The 17830-nt window shown below is 36.8% G+C and overlaps 1 protein-coding gene across 2 annotated transcripts in view; it reads left to right on the plus strand.

The window, feature by feature from the left end:
• MED13 (mediator complex subunit 13) overlaps positions 1-17830 on the plus strand; it is a 105035-nt gene that overhangs the window by 64316 nt on the left and 22889 nt on the right. Inside the window, exons 13-17 of one of the 2 annotated variants that reach the window (XM_055320304.1) lie at positions 1773-1863; positions 1993-2207; positions 3667-3863; positions 4592-5508; positions 14834-14995. In XM_055320304.1, coding sequence (XP_055176279.1) covers positions 1773-1863; positions 1993-2207; positions 3667-3863; positions 4592-5508; positions 14834-14995 — 1582 coding nt within the window. The remainder of the gene's footprint in view (positions 1-1772; positions 1864-1992; positions 2208-3666; positions 3864-4591; positions 5509-14833; positions 14996-17830) is intronic. The other variant, XM_055320311.1, reaches the window with a different exon arrangement.

The following is a 17830-nucleotide window of genomic DNA, read 5'->3' on the forward strand; positions in this document are numbered from 1 at the left end:
GGTGACAGAGATGCAGGGAGCTGGACGTGGAACTCGATCCCGGGTCTCCAGGATAGGCCCTGGGCTGAAGTGGCACTAAACCACTGAGCCACCTGGGCTGCCCCGGTTTCTTTTTTTTTAAATTATATTTGAGCAATCGTGGCATAGTGTTGCCTATAAATTATGCGGGTTTTTTCTTTTTTTTTATATATATATTTGAAGGATATGTGTGATTAAGCTTAATTTCTACATATATTCTTTTTCTGCAGTCTTTAGGAAGCACAATTATTTTCCTGTTCTTTGATCCTCTCATTTGAAAAATGACTCTGGCATTGACTCACATACATAAAATAACAAGTAATTAATATTAAAATTGTATGCCTTGTCAATTTATTAAGGAATACTACTTATTTTGAGTATGTTTGGCATTATAGCCATTATTATAAGATAGCTGTATGCTATAATAATGAAAGAGGAAGAAGAAGAAATATTTAATTTTGAACGTCCATTTGCAGGGGAAGGTGATTATACAAGAAAGCTTAAAATGAGATTTGCTAGAATGTCAAGTCTTTAGTAAATTAATGAGCTGAGTGCTACATTATCATAAAAGGGAATTCCATTTTCATTTGCACAAAGGTAGCTTGGAAACTTTTTTTTTTTTTTAAAGATTTTGTTTATTTATTCATGAGAGACACAGATTGAGAGAGAGAGGCAGAGACACAGGCAGAGGAAGAAGCAGGCACCATGCAGGAAGACATGGGACTTGATCCCGGGTCTCCAGGACCAGGCCCTGGACTGAAGGTGGTGCTAAACCGCTGAGCCACCCGGGCTGCCCAGCTTGGAAACTTATATAGTACATTTGGTCTTTCTTGTTCTATATAATACATGTTTTTAATCTTCTCTATTATATATATGTATATACACACATTTGTATGTACATTTGATTCTTTAATAAAGTGATGTAAGGCAGCTATAGCTATACATAAACTTACATTCTATATCTCTAAATACTTTGGTACTTTTATGCTTTCTCTTTGTAACCATTCATGTATCAGCTGTGACTCTAGTGAGGTAAGATATGATTAGAACTCAGTCTACATGTTTATGACAAAGTGGCCAACAGACTTGGAACCACGTCGTCAGATCTAAAAACATTGGTGACAGATTAGAGATGGTAAAACTTGATTTGTTCAATGTATTAAAACTGATTTTTAGTTAGGTATCTTGTTCTTCATATGAGATCTTTCTGAAGTTTGTGCTTTGCTTTACATGTAGCATTTTTGTAAGAGTGAGGAGGTTATTAAATACGGTAAAAGTGTAAATTAAATTAGAATTCAGAGGGGTGATTGATTATATAGGAAACTTTAATGTGTTTTATTTAAGGGGACAAATGCTTTTTGAGTATCTTTTACTAAGAAGTAGTTCTGATACTACAAATCCTTCTTATTGCAGGTTTCCTCTTTTTTTTTTTTTTTTTAAATTTTATAGGCTTTAAATGATTGGTTATTTTTGCTTCTGTGTGTCCTGAAAGTATTGGTCATGTTTTTTGGAAGAACTTTTCCCTCTGTTAATTTGCAGGGTTATCAGATAAATAATCTGTTTCACTGATTGCCTAAAAAGTATTTTACATCTTCACAAATTGTATCTAATAACTAATATTTGGCTCTAGTACAACCAGAATAACATATTTGATGAATGGTTTTGACCTTTAAGTTATATCTTAATGATTACCATCTTGGATCACCTTGAACTTTAAATTTCAGGTAAATAATGTGTTTTGTTTTTGTTAACAGCCTGGATCTAAAAAGTCAGCAAATGGAACAGATGATAAATCCAGCAGTAAGGAATCAAAGACAGGAAATCTAGACCCATTATCTTGCATAAGTAAGCTTCCCAAATCTCCAGATAAATCTATAAATTTTTAATCTGAATAAAATTCCCCACCCCTTACTTTTATACACATATTAACTTCTTTTTAGTCTTATGTTAAAATGTGTGTTTTATTAACTATAGGCACTGCAGATCTTCATAAAATGTATCCTACACCACCATCGTTGGAACAACATATTATGGGATTTTCTCCAATGAATATGAGTAATAAAGAATATGGTAGTATGGATATAACACCTGGAGGAACTGTTCTAGAAGGAAATAGTTTGAGTATAGGAACACAGTTCAAAATTGAGGTTGATGAAGGATTCTGTAGCCCAAAACCTTCTGAAATTAAAGTAAGTATTTTATTTTTCTAGAAAAACAATTCATTTCCATTTTTTTTTTTAAGAGAAGGGGAAATGGAGAGGCAGAGGAATAGGGAGAGAGAGGATCTTAAGCAGGCTCCACACCCAGTGTGGACCTCACAACTCTTAAGATCATGACCTGTGCCAAAATCAAGGGTCAGACACCCAACCAACTGAGCCACCCAGGCACCCCTTCCAATATTTTCTTATAGATTGAGTTTGTTGCTGTATTAAAAAAAATCTGTTCCTAGTGATTCTCATTTTGTAGTTACCAGATTTGACGACTAGTGGTGACACTATTAAGAATGTAGTTAAGAACTTATAGTCTGCTTCCATAACTTGGCTATTGTAAATAATGCTGCTTTAAATGTAGGGGTGCATCTCTTCCTTTGAATTAGTGTTTTTGTAGTTTTTGAGTAAATACCCAGTAGTGCAATTATTGAAATTTAGAGTAGTTCTATTTTTAACTTTTTAAGGAACCTTCACTGTTTTCCACAGTGGCTGCACCCGTTTGCATTCCTCCTAGCAGTGCAAGAGGGTTCCCTTTTCTCCACCAACACCTATTTTTTCTTGTGTTTTTCATTTTAGCAATTCTTACAAGTGTGAGGTGATCTTACTGTAGTTTTTTGTTTGTTTGTTTTTTTACTTTAAGTTAGCTCCATCCCTACATGGGGCTCAAACTCAAGATCCTGAGATCAGGAGTTACATACTCTACCAACTAAGCCAGGCAGGCACCTCTCTCGTTGTTTTGCTTTGCCTATCCCTGATGATGAATGATGTTGAGCTTATGAATGGATAAAGAAGATGTATGTACACAGAGAGGAATATTATTCAGCCACAAAAAATGAAATCTTGCCATTTGCAATGATATAGATGGAGCTAGAGAGTATAATGCTAAGCAAAATACAAAATACGTCAGAGAAAGAAATTTCGTATGTGGCGTATAACAAACAAAGGAAATGAGCAAAGGAAAAAAAAAGAGAAACCAAGAAATACTTGACTATAAAGATAAACTGATGGTTGGTTACCAGAGGGGAAGTTAGTAGGGGATCAATGAAATAGGTGATGAGGATTATTAAGGAGTGCATTGGTGATGAGCACTGGATAATGTACGGGATTACTGAATCACTATATTAACACACCTGAAACTAATATAGCACTGTATGTTAATTAACTAGAATTAAAATAGAATGCATTTAAGAATAGAATTACATTGGGGCACCTGGCTGGCTCAGTCATTAGAGCATGTGACCTGTGGTTTCCGGTTGTGAGTTGAAGCCCCATATTGAACACGGAGCGTACTTAAAAAAAAAAAAAGAAAAGAAAAGAAATAGAATTATATTTACATTTCATTGTTTTGTTTGAAGAGAGGGGGAAAAGGCTAGAATTAGTTTGGCCCTTTTTTCCCTTGGAAGGTAAGATGCTGAATGTCATGGTCTTTGCATTGTAGGATTTTTCTTATGTCTATAAGCCTGAAAATTGTCAAGTTCTGGTGGGATGTTCCATGTTTGCACCTCTAAAAAGTCTACCAAGCCAATGTCTCCCTCCTATCAAGTTGCCAGAAGAGTGTATTTACCGTCAGAGTTGGACTGTTGGAAAATTGGAATTGCTTCCTTCAGGGCCTGCTGTGCCATTCATCAAAGAGGGGTATGCTTTAGATTTATGTTATTGGTATAGTGTAGGTGTGCTTATATAGCTTTAATTTTTTTATAGAAGTACCTACTTTGCTAGTACTTAAAAAAAAGATACTGGTTTTTTTAAATTCTAAAAGTGGCTTTTGATCAATAAATATAATGGTATTAGTTGAGTATGGATAAAGTGTTGGAAAACTTAAGACCATTATGCCTTGATTATTTGCCTCACTTTTTGGGAGGGGTTGACTTCAGAAGCATCTTTTATTTTGCTCTAAAATTCTAAATCCCATTTGTGTATTTGCCATATCACACACTTTTCATATTTTAATATCTCTGAAATTTGGGTTATAATTGGCAGCATCTTAAGATTACCATTGTCCCTTATTGCATGTAAACATCTCTAAAATCAAGTATTTCTTTTTTTCAACAATGACCTCTTAGGATCAATGAAACATGGTTATTTGTTGTACAAGAAGTATAGATAGTAAATGTGGATGCCTAGGTTTGAATAAGTGTAAACAGATTTTATTTACAATTTTGGAACTGGTTGGTTGGACCACAGTGGTCATCTAGAGTAGATGTATTAACCAGAAATATACTTTAATTATACTTATAATTTTTGCACTAATTGTGTTTTCATAATTTTCAGCATTACTGAAAAATACTGGGACATTTTTAGTTCTATTTCATATTACTAATATGTTCCTCTATGTGTTTGATTTTCTTTTATCTTTGTGACAGTAGTGATGGAAGTACTATTGATCAAGAATATGGTCCTGCTTACACACCTCAAACTCATACTTCTTTTGGGATGCCTCCGAGCAGCGCCCCTCCTAGTAACAGTGGAGCAGGAATTCTTCCTTCTCCATCTACGCCTAGGTTTCCGACTCCAAGGACTCCAAGGACTCCAAGGACTCCCCGAGCTGGTGGACCTGCTAGTGCTCAAGGTTCAGTCAAATATGAAAATTCAGACTTGTATTCACCAGCTTCCACCCCATCCACATGCAGACCCCTTAATTCTGTTGAACCTGCAACTGTTCCCTCCATCCCTGAAGCACACAGTCTTTATGTAAATCTCATTCTTTCAGAATCAGTTATGAATTTGTTTAAAGACTGTAACTTTGATAGTTGCTGTATCTGTGTCTGCAATATGAATATCAAGGGTGCCGATGTTGGAGTTTACATTCCAGATCCAATGCAGGAAGCACAGTATAGGTGTACCTGTGGCTTCAGTGCTGTCATGAATAGAAAATTTGGAAACAATTCAGGATTATTTCTTGAAGATGAACTAGATATCATAGGACGCAACACAGAATGTGGCAAAGAAGCAGAAAAACGTTTTGAAGCTCTCAGGGCTACTTCTGCTGAACATGTTAATGGAGGATTAAAGGAATCTGAAAAATTCCCAGATGAATTGATATTATTGCTACAAGATCAGTGCACTAATTTATTTTCACCCTTCGGAGCAGCAGACCAAGACCCTTTTCCTAGAATTGGTGTAATTAGTAATTGGGTACGTGTTGAAGAGCGGGACTGTTGCAATGACTGCTACCTTGCATTAGAACATGGGCGTCAATTCATGGATAACATGTCAGGTGGAAAAGTTGATGAAGCACTTGTGAAAAGTTCATGCCTACATCCCTGGTCCAAAAGAAATGGTAAGTATCCTAATGGAATAATTTTCCTGTTTACTTTCCCTTAGTTGTATGACTGTTTTAAATTTCTGGGGTTTTTTTTGTTTGTTTGTTTTTTGGATTGTTTTTCTTAGGAAATAGTACTAAAGGCAGTTTTCCAAGTAGCTAATAGAGAACTTAGATTTAGACTTAAAACTCCTTTTGAATGACATTGTTAAAGGGAGAATTTCCTAGCAGTTTAGTTTAATTTCACCAATAAAAGTATGGTTATTGTAAGTCTGTAATTATGTCCTTATGTAGGAGTATAAAAGGCACTTTGCAGATGTTAATTAGCAGAAAATTACTAGTTGTCTGCTTTATTCAACATTCTTTCACTCATTAAATATTTACTGAGCGCCTGATATGTGCTACACACTGTTCCTTTATAAAGTACAGCATTAAATGAAGCAAACATACTTCCTGCCCTATTTGAGCCTATAATTTAGTGGGGAAGACATAAACAAAAAAAAAAGAGAAGTAATTATATAATGTTAGTGACAAATGCTTTGAAGAAAAAGAAAGGGGAAAGGTGTGGAAAAGGACAAGATTGGGGCACCTAGGTATCTCTGTCACTTAAGTGTCTGCCTTTAGCAATAGAAATACGAGTAGTAGGTTCTAGGTATATTTGGGAAATAGAACCTACAAGATTTGCTGATACAAGAGAAGATGAGGAATCAAGGATAGCTTGAGCAGCAAAATGAATGATGGGTCTAATTATAGAGGAGGGAAACGTTGGGGGAGGAGTTCAAGTGCACATTTGGAGATACAAGTTTTTTTTTTTTTTTTTTTTTTTTTAATTTTTTTTAAATTTATTTATGATAGTCACAGAGGGAGAGAGAGAGAGGCATAGACACAGGCGGAGGGAGAAGCAGGCTCCATGCACCGGGAGCCCGACGTGGGATTCGATCCCGGGTCTCCAGGATCGTGCCCTGGGCCAAAGGCAGGCGCCAAACCGCTGCGCCACCCAGGGATCCCGCCAAACCGCTGCGCCACCCAGGGATCCCTGGAGATACAAGTTTTAAATTCAGAGGAGTGGGGCAGCCCGGGTGGCTCAGTAGTTTAGCGCCGCCTTCAGCCCAGGGCTTGATCCTGGAGACCCAGGCTCCCTGCATGGAGCCTGCTTCTCCCTCTTCCTGTGTCTCTGCTGCGTGTGTGCTCGCTCTCTCTCTCTCTCTCTCTCTTTGTGTATCTTTCATGAATAAATAAATAAAATCTTAATTCAGGGGAGTGGTTGGAGTTGTAGATTAAAGTTTTCTCGTGGGGTGCCTTGGGTGACTCAGTCAGTTAAGTGTCAGCCTTCAGTGGTAGGTCATGATACCAGGGTGGGATTGAGCCCTGCATTGGGCTCTCTGCTCCATGGAGAGCTGGCTTCTCCCTCTCCCTCTGCCTTACCCCTGCTTGTGTTCTCTTGCTCTCTCCATCAAATAAATAAATAAAATCTTTAAGAACATTTTTTTTCTTTTTGGAAATTTTCAATATTAAAATCTGGGGAGTTAAAAAAAAATCTGGGGAGTTAGATCAAACAACCTAGAGAATGACTAGAGAGAAGTCCAAGGATACAACTGATGTTTAGAGGTAGAGAAGAAGGGGAGGATCCAGGATAAGAAACAAGGAGGTGAGAGGAAAACCAAGAGAGTATGGTGCCCTAGAAGCGAAGTATGGGAAATGGTTGAAGGAGAAAATGGTCATCAGTGTCAAATAATGTTATACAGTTACAATGTTGGATACTTTACATAGAGTTCTAAAGATCTAATGAGGGGCAGCCCTGGTGGCGCAGTGGTTTAGCACCGCCTGGAGCCCAGATGTGATCCTGGAGACCCGGGATCGAGTCTCATGTCAGGCTCCCTGTATGGAACCTGCTTCTCCCTCTGCCTGTCTCTGCCTCTCTTTCTGTGTCTCTCATGAATAAATAAAATCTTAAAAAAAAAAAAATCTAATGAGCTAATCCATATTAAGTGCTTATTACAGTGCTTGGAACATAGTAAGTACTGAATTAATAAAAGCTTCAATTATTAAAATAATCAACTAGATATTTTTCTTTCAGGCACAAACAACCTAATACTTTTAAAAAGATATCTCAGTATACCATTAACTTTTCTAACTTTTGGTTATTGTACAGAAAATTAGCCTCCTTGAAAATGTGGTTTTTGGTAAAGATCTTTTCTAAGGTGATGTGTGCCATATAATAACTTTTATTTGGTCCATGTGTCATTCACTAATTCTGTCATTTTTTTTTTTTTGACACGCGCAAAACAATATCCCCTACCTTTAAATTGCTTAGGTACTACTCAGAGAACCAAAAGTATAATGCAGGGTTGAAAGAAATAAAAATACCCTAAATGCCCATTGACAGGAGAATGGATAAATAATTATGGTAGTACAGATAGAATGTTGTATAGTTCGAACATGAATAAAACTATACATAACAAACAAATGAATCTTAGTATTGAGGGGAAGGAGTGTGGGAACAAGTCCTAGAAGATTATAAATGGTAAGTTACCTTTTTGTAAAGCTTTAAAACAAGTAAAACTAAATATTTCGTAGATGCTCATGAAATTAAGATAGTGGTAATTTTCAAAAGCTGAGAGAAGGATAGAACAGGGAGAAGCACTAATAAGATTGTTCTGGTGATGTTCTAGCTCTTGATCTATGAGATCGTAGTTGTTCATAATGTTATTATTATTAAAGAAAATTTGTGGTATAGGAGGGCAGTACTTGGACCAATGGTTAATATTTTGTTCATGACGTAGTTTGATGATGCATTGAACTACTTAAACTCAAGCACCAAGTTAAAAAAGAAAAAGGTATAAATGAATGTCATAGGTGTTCAAAAGGCAAGATTGTTTCAAACATGGGTAGTAGTTAAGAATATATGTTGTGGAGGCCGACTGCTTGAGTTTGAAATACTGCTTTATCACTATATACTGTGACCATGGGCAAGTTATTTAAATCTCTCTGTGCCTCAATTTTCTTAAATTGTGTCAATAATAGTATTTGTCCCAAATAGACTTGAGAGGAGGATCAGTGTTCTATGTAACACAGAGAGTAGTGCCTGGCACAAACTAAGAACTCAGATATTAGCAATTAGTAGTAATAGCAGAAGCAGTAGCCTTAGTGGCACTCTATTTCTATTATTTGTTTTTAAGATCCAACTCATCTTGAAAGTTTTTATCACAAGAAAAAATATGTAACTATGTATGGTGATGGATGTTAACTGGACTTACTGTGGTGGTCATTTTGCAATATATACAAATATTAAATCATTACATTGTACACCTGAAACTAATGTTTATGCCAGTTTTACCTTGATTAAAAATTTTTTAAAGGACCAACTTATTTGCCAGAAAGAAAATATGAAGCCTCAGCGTGTTTTGTGTAACAATAAACATTGATGTAAATAGGAAACTTTACAGCCATAGAGATAAATTTCATCCTAACAACTTGTGTTAAAATAATTCAAAACAGGGCAGCCGTGGTGGCCCAGCGGTTTAGCGCCACCTTCAGCCTGGGGTGTGATCCTGGAGACCCGGGATAGAGTCCCACGTTGGGCTCCCTGCACAGAGCCTGCTTCTCCCTCTGCCCACCCCTACCCCCCGTCATAAAAAAATAAATAAAATCTTTTTTAAAAAAGTAATTCTAAACAGAGGTGCCTGCTTAGATCGGTTGTAAGAGCACTCCACTCTTGGTCTTGGGGTCATGAATTCAAGTCCCTGGTTGGGTGCAAATTACTTAAATAGATATTTTTTTAAAAAGTAATTCAAAAGGCACCTGGGTAGCTCAGTCAGTTAAGTGTCTGCCTTTGGCTTTAGTCATGATATGATGGTCCTGGGATTCAGATAGGGCTCTCTACTCAGCAGGGAGTCAGCTTCTCCCTCTTCCTCTGCTCCTCATCCTTGTTTGTGTTTGCACAAGCTCGCTCTCTCTCAAATAAGTAAATGAAATATTTTTTTAAAAAAATACTGTAATATTCTATAATATTGGAGTACTTCGTTAAACTACAGCAGTCTCATGAAAGAAAAGGTCCTACATTAGGCCTTTGCCCTAATTGTTTCCCCTGTCTGGGATACCTTTCCCTCGTGTGTTTACAAGGGTAAACCATCTTTTGTCTCCTTTAAATCTTCTCAGATGTCAGGGCACCTGGGTGGCTCAGGTGGTTAAGCATCTGACTTGATCTCAGGTCAGGTCTTGATATCGGGGTTGTGAGTTCAAGTCTCATGTTGGACTTCATGCTGGGCATGGAACCTAATGTAAAAAAATCAAAATCTTCTCAGATGTCATTTTCTTAGTATAAAATTAGAAACTCCTCTTCATGTTCTCCATCCTCCTCCTTTTGCTTTTTTCTGTAGTGTTTGTATTACCTTCTAACATACTGTGTAGTTTGTTGATTAATTGATAAATTTCCCCAGTGCAAGTTCTGTGTACATGCTAGGGTTTTTGTGTGTTTTGTTTGTTGATATACCCCAGTAGTTAAAACAGTGCCTGGCAAATAGTAGATGTCCAAGGTGTTTTAAAATATTTGTAGAAATTACAAACGTAAAAGCTATAGTTTGTGTATTTTAATGGTAATGTTTATTTTTTTCATGATAGGGAAAGCTTTGTTCTAGTTATGAAAAAATACATCTTTGCTGAAAGGAATGAATCCCGACAGTGCAGAGAAATAGAAGTAAAAATTGCCCAAATTTCTGCCCATTCATACCATTACAGCACTCTAAGACCATTCTTCTTCAACAGCTTTATTGTTTAAACTTTATGAACCAACCTCTGCTGGCTTCCGATTTTCCTTCTGCAGTTTCCTCACCTCTCTCAGCCCTCACAGAATTGAAAAGAGGGTCTTGCTCTGGATTAGGTTTTGGCTTAAGAAAATGTGCTATCCAGACCACTAAAACTTTCTCCATATTGGCAAAACCTTTGACTTTTCATCTCATTTGCGTGTTCACTGGAGTAGCACTTCTAATTTTCTTTGAGAACTTTTCTTTTGCATTCACAACTTGGCTATTTGGGGCAACTTAGCTTTCAGCCTCTGTGGGCCTCCAACATGCCTTCCTCACTAAGCTTAATCATTTCTAGCTCTTGATTTAATGTACAACTCTTTCATTCACGTGACACTTAGAGGCCTTGCAAGATTATTAACTGGTCTAATTTCAAATTTGTTGTGTCTCAGGGAATAAAGAGGCCCAAGGAGAGGGAGAGAGATAAACAGCCAATTCTGGAGCAGTCAGCATTTATCAAATATGCCATCTTATATATATGTGCATGGTTCGTGGGGTCCTCCAAAATTTGTAATAGTGACATCAGAGATCACTAATGGATCACAGATCACTGCAACATATATAGTAATAATAAAAAAAAACCTGAAATATTGGGAGAATTACCCAAGTGTGACAGAGACACAAAGTAAGCAGATGGTGGAAAATGACACCAATAGACCTGTTTGTTACGTGGTTGCCAGAAACTATCAACCTGTAAGAAATTGTGAAACAACAAAACAAGATATGCCTGTATTCACAGAGTTATATACCCATCACCACTGTTGGTTTTAGAACATTTCATCACTATCACCCACTACTGGGTATCATCCATACCGAGTAGAATTTACTACCTAGTTCCCTCCAAACCCTCCCCCTCAATGCCAGTCAACTACATTCTCTCCATATAGATTGTTTTGGACATTTCACATAAGTAGAATCATACACCATATGATTGGTTTCTTTTACTTAGCATAGTGTTCTCAAAGTTTATCCATGTAGCATGCATTAGTACTTAATTGCTTTTTATTGACAAATGATATTCTCTTGTATTGTATACCACACTTTATCCATTCATCTGTTGATGGATGTTTGGGTTGTTTCCACTCCTTGGCTATTAAGAATAATGCTGGTGTGAACATTTGTGTATAAGTTTTTATGTGAACATATGCTTTTATTACTCGTGGGTGTACTTACTGGGTCCTAGAACTCTTTTACCTTTTGAGGAATTGCCAGACTGTTTTCCAAAGCAGCTCTACCATTGTAGATTCCCACCAGCAATGTGTGAGGGTTCTGCTTTCTCCACATCATTAACACTTGTCATATTGTCTTTTTGATTATAGTCATCATAGTGTGAAGTATCATCTCATTGTGGTTTTGATTTGCATTTCCTTAATGACTTTTCATGTGCTTATTATCCATTTGTATATCTTTGGAGAAATGTCTTTTCAGAGCTTTTGTCGCATTTTTTAATGAGACTTTTTTGTTTTCATCATTGAATTGTAAGTTTTTTATATGTTCTTGGATACAAGTCTCTCATCAGATACATGATTTGCAAATATTTTCTATTCTCTGGGTTGTCTTTTTACTTTCTTGATGTATCCTTTGAGGCAGAATAGTTTTTAATTTTAATGAACTTCGCATACTTACTTTCTTGTTGCTTGTGCTTTTGGTGTCATATCTAAAAAGGCTTTTTCCTAACCCTAAGTCATGAATTATTACTGTTTCTTTTTTTTTTAATTTTTATTTATTTATGATAGTCACACACACACACACACACACACAGAGAGAGAGAGAGGCAGAGGGAGAAGCAGGCTCCATGCACCGGGAGCCCGATGTGGGATTCGATCCTGAGTCTCCAGGATCGCGCCCTGGGCCAAAGGCAGGCGCCAAACTGCTGAGCCACCCAGAGATCCCTATTACTGTGTTTCTTCTAGGAGTTTTATAGTTAGAGCACTTATATTTAGGTATATAATCCATTCCAAACTAATTTTTGTGTTAATAGATATAAGCTTTTACATGTGGATATCCAACAGTCTTAGAACCATTTGTTAAAAAGATTATTTTCCATTAAATTGTCTTGATACCCTGTCAAGAATAAATTAACCATAAATAAGAGATTTCTGCATGTTCAGTTCTGTTCTACTGATCTATGTGTCTGTCCTTCATGATCATTCTTAAAAATCATTTATAACCTTTTTTTTTTAAAAGATTATATTTATTTACTTGACAGAGCATGAGTGAGGGAGATTGGCAGAGAGAAGCAGACTCCCCACTGAGCAGGGAGCCATTCATAGGGCTTGTCCCTGGATCATGACCTTAGCCAAAGGCAGACTCTTAATCAGTTGAGCTACCCAGGCATCCCCATTTATAACCTTGTTATCATTGTTTCCAATCAGGTTTCAGTTTTAATAGAGACCTAGCACCTGTCATTATATACAGTTATATTTCTTTTCCATGGCACTCTCGCCCACAAGATTATAAAGACCTTTCAAGACGTGAATAAGAATTTATTTACACAGTGTTCCCCACAGCTAGCATAATTCCTGGCCCATGGTAGGTTTTCAATAAAAATGTTTTCTAAAAGAATGAAAAAGTATTTGAGAATCTTTCTGAATTAAAATCGAAATAAAAATTTCTGAGCTAAACCCAGGACAGAATTTCTTAGGATACCTCAGCATATATGTCTTCAAAAGGTTCCCATATGACTATGATAAACAACTTTATCAATAGCAACTTTCTGTAGACTTCATTTTATGTGAATATTTAGATATGAATACATATAAATATGTATACTATTTGTGTAAACCGTCTTCTATAGACAGTGTTTTTTGTGGGAAGATTTTGATTATGAATTCAGTTTATTTTTTTTTTAAGATTTTATTTATTTATTCATGAGAGAAAGAGGCAGAGACACAGGCAGAGGGAGAATCAGGCTCCATGCAGGGAGCCCAACGTGGGACTCAATCCCAGGTCTCCAGGATCACGCCCTGGGCTGAACTCGGCGCTAAACTGCTGAGTCACCTGGGCTGCCCATATAGATAGTTTTGTAACTTACTTTGATTTACCAGTGTGTAAGTCCTTAGTCCATTTCTGATAACTCTGTTGTTACTTAAATGACTACATATTCTATTATTTATTATGTATTTTTTTAGGGAGGGGCAGAATGAGAGGGAAAGAGAGAATCTTAAGCAGGCCCCATGCCCAGTGTGGAGCCCAGCATGAAGCTTGATACCACAACCCTGAGATCATGACCTGGGCCGAAATCAAGAGTCAGATGCCCAATCAGCTGAGCCACACAGGCGACCCTACAGTAGTAGTTTATTTAAACATAATAGTTACTAAGCAATATATCTGAAATTAAATTACTTATAATTCTGTACATTATTTAGGTCTAGGGGATTGAAAGCCAGAAATAACAAATTAGGCAATGATAATAATTAAAGTTGAATAATTTAATGTACAAGTGCTCAAACATGTTTAATGGTACAACTGAATGAACTGGGGGTGCAGATTAATTATATCAGTAACATTTAGTGATTTTTTTTAAGCCATTTGACATTTAAGAGCAGTATCTTTCATATTCATTTTAATAGTTGGTCAGAAATACAAGTCATAATAATATCTATAAATCTGTAAGTCTAGATATATAAAATATTTATGGATATTATAACACTTTTTATAGTACAAGTAAGTTTGTTACTGTATAAGTTCTGTATTTCAGCATTGTTTACAGTCTGTTTTTCCCAAATTAAACTTTAATCAATATAACCAGTCTTACCTATCTGATCATTTTACCATAGTGGTGGTTATTAAAGTACACAGTTTATAACTCATTTCAATATGAGGTAGAGTTCTTTCTGGGAAAATACAGGCACCAAAAACAATAAAAACAAATGCAAAAAAAGAAATAATTTGATTAATTTATAAATTGAGGCGCCTGGATGGTCGGTCCAGTGGTTGAGCGTCTGTCTTTGGCATAGGTCATGATTCTGGGGCCTGGGATCCAGTCCCTCATCAGGCTCCCCATAGGAGTCTGCTTCTCTCTCTGCCTGTGTCTCTGCCCCCCTCTGTGTCTCTCATGAATAAATAAATTTTTAAAAAATTACAGATTGGTTAGTGAGCTAATGAATGACTGTTATGGAGAAGAGTTATAACATTATGTCTGTTCTAGGTAAGTATCTAAAAGAACATTTTCTTTTCTTTTTTTTTTTTTTAGATTTTTTATTTATTCATTAATGAGAGAGACAGAGAGAGAGAGTGAGGCAGAGACACAGGCAGAGGGAGAAGCAGGCTCCACACAGGGAGCCCGACGCGGGACTCGATCCTGGGACCCCAGGATCAGGCCCTGGGCCGAAGGCTGTGCTAAACCACTGAGCCACCCAGGCTGCCCCAAAAGAACCATTTCTACAGACTATTTGAAATAGAACTTAATATAGTTCTTTGCACAAGCAAATGCTTAATCTTGATATAAGTTGAACTTTCATGTATTTTGTTATGATTAAGTTTTATTTCTTTGTGTTGGCAATCACAATTCTTAGTTGTTTTTTTTTTAATGGTTGTAGATGTGAGTATGCAGTGTTCACAGGATATACTTCGAATGCTCCTATTTCTTCAGCCAGTTCTTCAGGATGCTATTCAGAAAAAACGAACAGTAAGGCCTTGGGGAGTTCAAGGTCCTCTCACTTGGCAACAATTTCATAAAATGGCTGGCCGAGGCTCTTATGGTAAGTAATTTATATTAATGTGTGTGTTGACTGATTTTATATCAGCCCTCCATTTTTGTGCCCAACTTGGAATAAGCACATTTGTTTTCCTTAAATATTTTTATGGCATATATTTGACTTAAGACTAGTGTGGTAAATCTTAGCCTGAAGGCTAAGATTACTTCAGACATTTCCAACATTCACTTTACTAGGCTCTCCTAGGCTCTCCTCTTCTTCAGAAAGAACAGCTTCACTTAAATCTATTTTTACAGAAGACTAATCAGTTAAGGTTTTATATGAAGAAGAATCATACTGTCAATTTTTTTTAAATGAACACTACTTTCATTGTAAATTATCATTTTACAAAGTTGAATGAAGAATGGGGCAAAAAAGGAGGGGATAATACTAGTGATGAAAGACTGCTAGTTCTTCATTAAAAAAAAGAAAAGGCAGAAATTTGCTGGTTTTAAAAGTAGCAAATGCATGCTCTAATATGGTACACTACAGAGGGGTGCCTGGCTGGCTCAGTTGTTGGAGCACGTGGCCCTTGATCTCAGGGTGTGAGTTCAAGCTCCACATTGGGTATAGAGATTACTTAAAATCCTTGGGGCTCTTGGATGGTTCAGTTGGCTAAGCGTCTGTCTTCGGCTCAGGTTATGATCCCAGAGTCCTGGAATGGAAGCTCCATGTTGGGACCCTGCTTCACTCTCCCACTACCCCACCCCCTGCCTGTGCTTACTCTCTCTATAAAATAAAAAAGAGCTTTTTAATATAATAAAATCTTTAACTATATCTATTAAGATTTATGGTCATCTATCAAGGCAAAGAACATTCAAAATACTTGAATTATCTTTTGAAGATTGTCTCTGAAAGGTGGAAGTGAAGCTTTTAAGATATATTTGGAATAATAGTTTTTAACATTGAAATCTTTGACTTCCATGCATAGTTTTAGAATGCATTATGTACAGAAGTAGTAGATTTGCTCATATTTTCCTTTTCTTTTTTTAATGGCTAAATAATCATTAAAAAAAAAACTTGACATTCAGTGAAGAATGCAGGTTAACTATATTTTTACATTTTTTAAAAAACCAAAATAGTGAGACACCTGGGTGGTTCAGTGGTTGGGCGTCTGCCTTCAGCTCAGGGTGTGATCTACCAGTTCTGGGATCGAGTCCGACATCGAGCTCCCTGTGTGAGGCCTGCTTCTCTCTGACTATGTCTCTGCCTCTCTCTGTGTGTCTCTCATGAGTAAAGAAATAAAATATTAAAAAAAAAAGTAGTAGACACATACATGCACACTTCTGCCCCTTACTGACCAGTACATATAGATCTACCTTTATTTATTTACTTATTTATTTTTAAAGATTTTATTTATTTATTCATGAGAGACACAGAGAGGCAGAGACACAGGCAGAGGGAGAAGCAGACTCCATGCAGAGACCCCGACGTGGGACTCGATCCCAGGTCTCTAGGATCATGCCTTGGGCTGAAGGCGGCGCTAAACCACTGAGCCACCAAGCTGGCTGTCCTGTCTACCTTTATTTTTAATGGGTCACATATTTCATCGTTCTTTATGTATGGTGATATTTTACCAATCCATTTACCAGTGTTTATGGACATATTGTTTCTATCATCATCATCACAACTGTTTTTCTATATTGCATACATTCCTGGCTTAAAGGATGTATGCTTTTGTTGTGTGTGTGTTTGTTTGTGTATTTCTTCTCTTCTCTTCTCTTCTCTTCTCTTCTCTTCTCTTCTCTTCTCTTCTCTTCTCTTCTCTTCTCTTCTCTTCTCTTCTCTCTCTTCTCTTCTTTTCTGCCAAATTACTCTCTATATAACAGTTTAAACTCCCATCAGCAAAATGCCTGTTTCCCCAAACCCTTGCTAGTAGGTGCTGAGTGAATGGGTGAAAATGGTTGTTTTATTATACTATGAGAAATATAATAGTACAGACTGTAAGAGTAGAGTTCCTGGCCTCTAATTCCATATCTATCACTTCTTGTATGATATTGGATAAGTTGCTTAACTTTTTTTTTTAACTAAAAATTTTTATTAATGCATGAAAGATACAGAGAGAGAGGTAGAGACATAGGCAGAGGGAAAAGCAGGCTCCCCGGGGATCCCGATGTGGGACTTGATCCTAGGACCTGGGATCACAACCTGAGCCAAAGGCAGGTGCTCAACCACTGAGCCACTCAGGTGTCCCAATTGCTTAACTTCTTCATTCCTGCTTTCTCATCTCTAAAATAAGATTCATATTAGTATCTGCCTTATATGATTTTTGTGAGTATTAAATGAGTTAATATGTATAAAGATCTTTGAACAGTTCCTAGCACATAGTAAATGTTATGATTGTTCACTATTAAAAGTGCTTTCTCTTAAAGAGATTGAGCACTGTTTACATATCAGATATTTCTGTTTCTGTGAATTTTGTTCATATCTTTTACCCATTTTTCTGTTAGGTTGTTGGTCATTTTCTTAGGGATTTATATAAGTCGCCTTTATATGGTAGGGAAATTAACCTTTTTGTCATATGCATTATAAACCTTTCTCCCAATTTGGTGTTAATTATTTGGCTTTTTTATAGTGTTTTTTATGCCAAGTTTTAAAATATATATAGTCAGATTAATCTGCTTTTATTTTTTTATTTTTATTTTTTTAAATTTTTTTTTATTTATTTATGATAGTCACAGAGAGAGAGAGAGGCAGATACACAGGCAGAGGGAGAAGCAGGCTCCATGCACTGGGAGCCCGATGTGGGACTCGATCCCGGGTCTCCAGGATCGCGCCCTGGGCCAAAGGCAGGCGCCAAACCGCTGCGCCACCCAGGGATCCCTTAATCTGCTTTTAAAT

The sequence above is a fragment of the Nyctereutes procyonoides genome, unplaced genomic scaffold (genome assembly GCF_905146905.1).
Source record: "Nyctereutes procyonoides isolate TBG_1078 unplaced genomic scaffold, NYPRO_anot_genome, whole genome shotgun sequence".
Lineage (NCBI taxonomy): Eukaryota > Metazoa > Chordata > Mammalia > Carnivora > Canidae > Nyctereutes > Nyctereutes procyonoides.